Below are 9,090 nucleotides of genomic sequence, written 5' to 3'. Positions count from 1 at the left end.
TGTTTTTTCAAGCAAGAAAAGAATGCAAAGGAGCAAGAGACTAAGCATCCCTGTTTTGTCTTCCTCTGCTCCCCACAACAAGTGATGAGTAATAAGAAGTGTAAATACCTCCCTTTTCCAGTGATTTTATGCACCAGGCTTAAAATTAATCGCCTGGAATTAACTGCTTTAAGGATAATCTGAAGGAATGGCTACTCTTTCTTTAAAGAACCGGTGTTGCATATGTCTCCCTTCAGCTTTTGCTCTAATGCCTTTTTTGTTTTGTGTCAGGACTCGGACTGGCACCAAACATGACCTGATCCCCATTTCCTGTCTGAATGAGTTTCCCAACGCTGTCCAGATGGCAAAGGTGAGATTTGTGCTTGCCTTTTTGCTCTTAACAGCCTCATTCTTCAAGTTACTTTCACCTCTGTCCTCCCATTTCCCTCTCTTTTCCTATTCCCCAATAGTACTGTCATATACTTGCCTTTTACACTTCCATTTAGCTTCTCTTCTTTCTCTTCTAGTTTTACCTCAGAATTTTTGCCTGAAGGGACTCCTGTCAGATAATTAGAAACAGTGCCTATGCTCTCATGCCTGCACATAGCTAGGGCACATGATAATCACACTTCTGTTTCCCTCTCTTTCACTCGACAGCTACTGTGTGAGGATGTGAATGTTGAACGCTTCTTTCCTGTCCTCTACCCCAAGGTATAATGTTCTGATATGTCTGTATGTCCCTTTTCCACCAAGGTCTGCCTAGTGACGTCCAACTGATAATTTGTATTTTCATTACCTCAGGCTTCGCAGCTTATTGTTGCATTTGATGAACATGTCATAAGCAATAACTTCAAATTTGGGGTCATCTACCAGAAACCTGGACAGGTAAGCTCCCTTAGATCCCACGATACTTGAGGCAAAACACAAAGAGTCAGTTTTTAAAAAACACAAAGAGTCAGTATTTAAAAAACGGGTAGATGAGGCGCTTAGGGACATGGTTTAGTGGGCATGGTGTTGTTGGGTTGATGGTTGGACTCGATGATCTTGGAGGTCTCTTCCAACCTTAATGCTTGTGGCAAAACACAAAGAGTCAGTTCTCTTGGCTTAAATGTAATAACAAGGTCTGTACTATCCTGTGAAAAATACAGACGCTGTAAAGGAAAAGGATAGAAGCATGCCTTATGTCGATTGATTTGTTTGTGCAGGTCCTCAAAGCTGGTTGAACTGTGTATAGAAATTACTGCCTGTTCTTTGTACTGGTTGTGCTCCTTATGACTTCTCCTTTCCTTTTGAAGACGACCGAAGAAGAAGTCTTCAGTAACACAGAAGAGAGTCTGGGTTTCCTAGAGTTCCTGGAATTCCTTGGTGACAAGATTCAGCTGCAGGATTTCCGTGGGTACGTACCCAGCACTGTTGTAAAGCCAGATTGAGTTAAGGAACACTGCGTGTTCAGAGGCTGCGACTCTGTTAGAGCCCTGCTTTCAGAAAAGTGCTCTGTCCTCTGAATCCCAGTGCAGGTGGAGAAGCCCAGAATGCTTTTGTCAACTGTCCTGTCTGGGAACCAGTTGGAGCTTAGGCCTCTGCTGGTATTTTCATTTAAAGGTCTCCGGGTATCTCAATCTGACCCACAATATCAGTAAAGAATAATTTTATTTGACTGTGAATGTGAGTTTGTTTCAAAATGGTAGGGGTCAGTAGTGTTTCAGTCTCTTTCTGTGGGGCAGCCTGTCCTTTCTGTAGTTCTAGAATATGGATTGTGTTTCTCAGAAGAAAGCCAAAGAAAGTAGCTCCTTTGAGGAATCCCTGGTTTAGCTTCATAGCTTTTAGCAAGCAAGTATGTTCATCAGCAGAAACATTGTGCAGCTTCAGTCAGCGCATTTGTTTTGGGAAGATTTGGTGCCCCACTGTCACCGATTTCTGAAAAATCACCTTTGATAATATTGATGTACCAAGCTACTGTTACTGATATCTTCTTTCTTCTCTCCACTTTCTCATCTCTGTCCTGCCTGACCTATGGCATGTTATGGATTTGCTCAGGTTCCGGGGAGGCTTGGATGTCACTAGAGGTCAAACGGGCACTGAGTCGGTCTATACAAATTTCCGGGGCAAGGAGATCATGTTTCATGTGTCTACAAAGCTGCCCTTCACAGAGGGCGATTCCCAGCAGGTATTGGATGGAGAACTAAGGAATTCAACAGTGTGGCTAAGAGGGGAGGAGTATTTGATGAGGGGATAGAGGGGAGAATGCCTAACTGCGTGATGTTGGGAATTATGGCTGGAGTAATGGTAAAAGTAGTCATGAGGGGTTTGGTTGAACAGGTGGGTTGGAGATGCTAGGCAGATGGGTGTTTGAGGCCCCATCATACTGTTCTACTCCTTTTCACCTGCCTTCTCGCGTTACTATTTTTTTCCTCTCCAGCTTCAGCGGAAGCGTCACATTGGGAATGACATTGTAGCTATCATCTTCCAGGATGAAAGCACGCCTTTTGTCCCCGATATGATTGCTTCTAATTTCCTACATGCTTATGTGGTAGTTCAGCTCACTCCTGGCACCACTGGGGACACGCTCTACAAGGTAAACAGAGCCAATAGATTCCCCTGTACTGATTTACTGATACTGATCCTTGAAGTGGAAACCTGTTCTTGGGCCTTTGGGAGAGATACAGGTTCAGCCAGCTGTCATCTGAACAGCTTTGCTTGCTCTGTTAGTAAACTTGATCAACGTTTTCAGTGAAAGGCAATAATTAGATCTATTACCAGTAAACCTAGAAATCCAGTAGCTGCCACCAGCTCTCCTTCCCCTTCACCCACTCTTTGATCTCTGACCAGGAGTCTCCTTCCTGCTATGTTGTTCTCCATTCTATAGGTTTGCAGAGGTCCTCTCTGTTTGGTGTGATTGCTACTATTTAGCAACCTGTATTCATGTTTGTTGAGTATTCATATTTCATAAATATATTGATAAGCTGGATGGGGCTAGGAGGTGAGGCTGAGAATCATTAAAATTCTGGAACACAAGTATTTTACTGAAAGGAGTCCAGGACTGCTTACTGCCTCTACTTAGCAAATAGAAGGTTAAAGAATAACTTGATCAATTTGTTAGGTATCTACACATGAAACTAGAATGTACTTGTACGTTTTTCAAAGTAGCTGATGAATTTCTGAAGCTTAAAGTTTGGGAATTGAAGCAGGACAAATTCAGATAAAAAATTCTTGTTTACATCAAAGAGCACGAGGAGCAATTGGTGCCATTTTGGGGGATGTCTTGCTTGCATTATATGGGTCAGGTAAAACTTGTTCACCTGACTGACAGCCATGTCTGCACTGCTCATGCTGCAGAGCACAGTGCTGAGAGTTTGCACTGCCTGAGACTGCAGGTCAGATGCAGCTGGTTGGCCTAATCTATGGAATCCGAACCAGCTACATCTGCTTCGGGGGATCCCAGAACTGATGCCCATCTGGCAGGGAAGTGCTACCTGTTAGGGCCCTCCAGTTGAAAGAAGCCCTACTAGAACATGGATTCCCTATCTGCAGCCTTTGGACACAGCTCTTTCTCTGTCACATGACTCTGTATGGATGTCTGTATAACTTTATGTTCAACTTTCAGTCATGCTGAGGGAGCAGAAAATATACAGAAGCTTGCATTCTGTGATGGATTTTCCATTGTATAAACATTTTAATCAAAGTGCTATGTCTTGTATTATGTAGGAATTCTGATTTGGTATGATGAGTTCTTATGCCTTGGAGGTCTACAAGAACCCCAAGAATATAAAAATTAGGACAGGATCCCCATCTCCTCTCCCACCAAAGAGCGTGCTGGGGGTGGAACAACCACCTTCCGTTGTTCCCTATGCTATGGGCAGCCAGGTCTGTAGTGATGTGATAGCCTCATGTTGGTCAGGGGCGTGGAGTTCCAGTTCTCCTCTCACTCTCTGTTTTGTAGGGCACAGAAGTTCACAGATATTTTTAATGACAAGAGAAAGAGCTGGGAGAGCTTGCCATTTGTCTTCTCTCTTCCTACTATTGTTTTTGACTTTGCCTGTCTACAATGGCATTGTTTTTGTCAGTGTAATAGGGTTGCCTGTATCATTTCATGAAGAAGAAATAGTCCTAGTCAGGACTCTAGAGCCAATGCAGAGTTTTCTGTGAAGGCTTTTCCAAAGGGGTTTTAACTCATTCTGCCTTGAGAGTATTCTAGTACCTAAGAGACTGCAGTTTGGGAATATTTTTTTCCATCCATTGTTCTATTTACTTAAGCTTTAGTGCCTAGTGGTTAAATTGGAATATTAATGGCATTTATTTCTTTGAATCAATTTTTGCAATCAGAAAATTAAAAATGCAAAGCGGGATTTTAACTGGTAGATATCTATTGGGAGGGAGAGGGAGGCCTTGTAGTTAGGGGAGCTAGCCTGCAATGTGAGAAATCTGAATTAAATTGAGGGCCCCTTTCCTTCTTCCTCTCATTAAACTCATGCCTCTCATTGGCTCTGTGACATTTACACTGGAGTGTTATTTTGAGGCAGTTGCTGTTAAGTTGTTCTGACATTGTTCCCAGTTGTATGAAATGGCAAATAATGGTATTGTTCCATCTCAAACATGACGGAAAAAAATAACTATGACATATTCTTAAGTGCTGTATGTATCTGATAAGATAGCTGCATATAATTATAGGTTAGGTGCTGTGAAGAGCCAAGTGACAGTATGTAAAAACTGGACTGCATTACAGTTACTTTTTTTGGCATTGGTATGTCAGGTAGGAGCATGTTAAAAAAAAAAAAAAGCACGGATTTCCTTATCTCTTACTGGGAAAGTGCTTCTGTATGCTTACCACATGTGGCTCAGAGAGGCGGTGTCACTGAGATACACTGCACACTGAGGGGAGCATCTCCAATGAGGATTCTCCGTCAAAAAAAAAATAGGTCAGTACAACCATATTGACAAAAGTTCTTCCAGTGGAGGTAAATCTTGCAGGCTGAATAGAAGCATCTTATTTTTTTGTTCTAAACACACTGGTTATTATTAAAAATATTTATTTAAAATATTTTTTAAAAAAGCAATTGGTTCAATTGTTTTTTTGTTGCTCTTACTGTGTGCACATCTAGCTGACTGAATTTCTGGGAGATAAATCAGCACATCCATTCACTGAGTACAGAAACAGATGGATGCACGGGACAGCATATTAGATCTCTCTTGGATATGTAAATGCTTCAGGAGGGATCAGATGTACTATAGTAGTTTGAAGGCTTTGATAGTCTCACTTATGGTACTTATTTTTTTTCCCCTTACATTGTTTCAGGTTTCAGTCACAGCCCGAGATGATGTCCCCTTCTTTGGACCCCCTCTGCCAAATCCAGCCATATTTAGAAAGGTTTGTTTCTCTGGTCCAGTGTTAGATGGCAGGGGGATATTGTGTGAGCTGGCACAGGCAGGACGCAGGAACAACCACAAAACCACGGATGAAATACAAAGAGTAAATTTATTTTTGTTACCTCACCGACCGGGGGATACCTGAAGCAGCACCCCGGCAGAGGTACACAAGCAGGGACACAGGCACCGCGGAGCTCAGTTCTTGCTAGAGGATCGCTGAACCTGCTGTTTTCTCCTGTATTTCAGGGATTCGCGCAGGCGCAGTTTACCACTGTGCTTTGATCTTTCCCACAGCAGGGCAGGAATCTCAAGCGTGTTTGATAGGATGCCTCTAAGTCTATCGCAGGCCTGTGTTATCTAAACACAGGTGTTCTACTTGTCCAACACACAAGGCCAAACAACAATTAGTATGATACGTGTTTTTCGATACCCCAGCTGCAAGGCACTTGAGCGTGTTTACAACCCTCCTTGCCAGTCTTCCGTTATTTTCCCACAGATATGGTACATACCCTTGTGTTCTGAGTCAGTATTGTCAGTCTGGCTAGATGACTTTGGAGGTCTAAAGAGTAGTAAGGCAGAGTTTTTCTCATGTGGCATTTTTATTACTGTTTTCATTTCCATTCTAGTCTTCATCTTGTCTTGTAGAGTGCAGAGTTTCGTGAATTCCTCCTGGTCAAACTCATCAATGCTGAGTACAGCTGCTATCGAGCTGAGAAATTTGCTAAATTGGAGGTGGGTCTATTACCTGGTTGCTTCCATTAAAAATTATAAAACTATATTACTGCCAGATTAAGAAAATACAGTATAATTTTTTACTTTCTTCTACTTCTAATTTTGTGTTGCTTAAGAAAGGAAGATGAAATGTGATTATACTCAGCTATGTGATGCTTCCTTTGTATTTCACAGCAGGCGTGATAGAATATGAACAGGTACATTCTAATGTAAAGATCTAATCCTCAAGTAAGAATGGGAATATGATGCATACATTTTGCTGGAGGAAATTCTGTATTAGCTGAAACTCAGCATTGTGCTACATGATGTGTTCAGTTTTGGGCCCCTCACTACAAGAAGGACGTTGAGGTGTTAGAGCGTGTCCAGAGAAGGGCAACGAGGCTGGTGAAGGGTCTGGAGAACAAGTCTTATGAGGAGCAGCTGAGGGAACTGGGGTTGTTTAGCCTGGAGAAAAGGAGGCTGAGGGGAGACCTCATTGCTCTCTACAACTACCTGAAAGGAGGTTGTAGCGAGGTGGGTGTCGGTCTCTTCTCCCACTTTAACAAGTGATAGGATGAGAGGAAACGGCCTCAAGGTGCACCAGGGGAGGTTTAGATTGGATGTGACGAAAAATTTCTTTACTGAAAGAGTTTTTCCAAATTGGAACAGGCTGCCCAGGGAAGTGGTCGAGTCACCATCCCTGGAAGTATTTAAAAGACGGGTAGATGAGGCACTTAGGGACATGGTTTAGTAGGCATGGTGTTGTTGGGTTGACGGTTGGACTCGATGATCTTAGAGGTCTCTTCCAACCTTAATGATTCTATGATATCACTGATTTTGGTTCAAGGTACTAAAATTCTGCTCCAAACTGTTGCTTGCCTAATCTAGAAAAAACCTGCCTTCAATCCATGCCTGTTTCATCACCTGTAAAAAAAGTACTGATGTCCTTTATGACTTGCTTTAGAAAGAGTTTAAAAGGGCTGGGTATTACTGTATTATATTCCATAACTATACAGCTACAACCACTTCATACTGTTTATATTAATTTTCATGTTTTTTTTTTTTTTTAAGGAGGATGTGAGACATTGCAAAAACAGGGGGGAAAAAAAAAAAAACTCCACTCCCAATAATAGCTGTGTTTTCATTCCCAATGTTGATGCAGGAAAGAACTCGGAGTGCCCTCTTGGAGAGCCTTTTTGAGGAGCTGCAGCTTCGCAGCCGCAGTATGATGGGATTGCCCATAGGGGAGGATGACAAGATAGAGAACGGCAGTGGGGGCTTCCTCGAGAATTTCAAGGTGAGCCATAGTGGATGGATTCCTTACCCAATTGCTCACACTTTTCTCAAGCTCATTGTGTGTCCTTTCTTTAGAGCATCTTCAACTGTGCTTTACCGTATCTCTCAAGAAAAGACATTTTTCCCCTTCCTGTGCTCCTTTCTACATAACTACAGCATGGTCCAGGGTGGAATTCCATACTGTCCCTGAGAAGTCAAACTCTTTTTATGCTTCATGCTGGTGTTTAGTGTCAGATGGGGTTTCACCCCATGACTTACAGAAAAAGGAGTGAGTGTTTGCAAGAGAAATTTTAATAACTAGTAGCAAGCAGCTTTCAGTTCCTACAGCAGATCTCTTCCAATTAATTTTCATTATAACTGAAAGAGTTGCAAGAGCCACTGCAAGAGAGTTTCTAACGTATCTCTGAGTGTACTGTCTAGAAAAACTGTGATGTTTTACTTACCCTCTAAAAGCCAGAGTTAATTTACCTTTTTTCAGTGTAGATGACACTTTTTAAAAAAAAAAAAAAAAAAGTCAGGATCGAGTGACAGAACTTACTTTTAAAAGTTATCAAGATGATATGAGAAAGCAAAGTTTTTGTACAAACAGGCAAACTGAGTTTTGAACTGATTATATAGAGAGAATCTTGTATCACTTTCCTATCTAATTCCTCTTTCCCACTTCTGTGGGAAGTGCCTCACCACTTCTTTTGTATAATAAGTTACCTGTCTGGACAGAGAGACGTCTTACAAATAGCATTTCTTCAGATGACCTCACCTCCACCTGCTTTGTATGGTGGGCTGGTTAAAGTTGTTAAGGGCTGTGAAACTAATCCATTCACCTATAGGTTTGATAGCTATATGCATAGCTGTGGTCAGAGCTGGGGTGCTTTGGTGAGGTGTATTTTTACATACAATCAGTCTACCCTGCCTTTGCTGCTAACCAGGAATTTCTACCCATCCATGTCTCACACTAATTATCCCAAAATGTCCTTTTCTGACTTCTAGCAGATGCTGTGATTTGCATGTCATATACACAGATGACCTTTGTAAAACACTGGAAAAGGCCGAGGAAACTCAGAAAATGGCTTCTTCAAATGCTGCAGATTTTGATATGGCTGCTTTCCCCTTGGAACCAGCACTCAAGTTCATGCAAGACTGAACCTTGCAGTCTTGAACAGGAGCTTGATTTTGTGTTTTGTAGCCTGTACTGGGTAGGACTGCTCCAGATGATGCTGTGTTACCCAGTATGCTGGGATACTGGTAGAGAATCTATTTATTGCAACAGGACAAGGGAGTGAAAGTGGAGAATATACTTGAGGGAGAGTTCTTCCCTGGCAGTGAGCTCCATGAATCAGCTAGGACCAAAAATGGGTAATATCTAAGAGGCTGCCTTCTCGGAATTAGGATTTCTGTGGTTCTGGTGTTGGTCTGTCACAACTTCCCACCCAATCTGTGGTGCTTTTCATGCTGCCCTACCGTGTGCATGTCTATATGTGTATCTGTGTTTGTCTGTTTCCCTGCCTCCCTTCTGTTCAGCGGGTGATCAGAGGCCGCAGCCAGAGCCTGGATACCATGGGAATATCCATGAGAAAGCAGCAGCCAGCCACTCTGCCCAGCCGTCCAACTACAGCTGGCCTTGCCCTCAGCCAGAGTGTCGCCGAGGGCCCTAAGGCCATTGCTGCGGTAAGGTATTCGGGTAGGCTGTAAGAAAAAACTGGCATACCTTTGTGACCCACCCATACATTTTATTTCTCTTTC

The 9,090-nt window shown here is 42.5% G+C and overlaps 1 protein-coding gene across 1 annotated transcript in view; it reads left to right on the top strand.

Annotated features, from left to right (window-relative positions):
* RAP1GAP (RAP1 GTPase activating protein) overlaps window positions 1–9,090 on the top strand; it is a 49,289-nt gene that overhangs the window by 32,778 nt on the left and 7,421 nt on the right. Inside the window, exons 8-17 of the mRNA XM_009328600.1 lie at window positions 271–349; window positions 637–690; window positions 781–864; window positions 1,275–1,375; window positions 2,017–2,146; window positions 2,399–2,554; window positions 5,273–5,344; window positions 5,989–6,075; window positions 7,217–7,351; window positions 8,869–9,015. Coding sequence (XP_009326875.1) covers window positions 271–349; window positions 637–690; window positions 781–864; window positions 1,275–1,375; window positions 2,017–2,146; window positions 2,399–2,554; window positions 5,273–5,344; window positions 5,989–6,075; window positions 7,217–7,351; window positions 8,869–9,015 — 1,045 coding nt within the window. The remainder of the gene's footprint in view (window positions 1–270; window positions 350–636; window positions 691–780; window positions 865–1,274; window positions 1,376–2,016; window positions 2,147–2,398; window positions 2,555–5,272; window positions 5,345–5,988; window positions 6,076–7,216; window positions 7,352–8,868; window positions 9,016–9,090) is intronic.

The sequence above is a fragment of the Pygoscelis adeliae genome, unplaced genomic scaffold (genome assembly GCF_000699105.1).
Source record: "Pygoscelis adeliae isolate BGI_AS28 unplaced genomic scaffold, ASM69910v1 Scaffold120, whole genome shotgun sequence".
Taxonomy (NCBI): domain Eukaryota; kingdom Metazoa; phylum Chordata; class Aves; order Sphenisciformes; family Spheniscidae; genus Pygoscelis; species Pygoscelis adeliae.
This window is presented reverse-complemented; position numbering and strand designations above follow the sequence as displayed.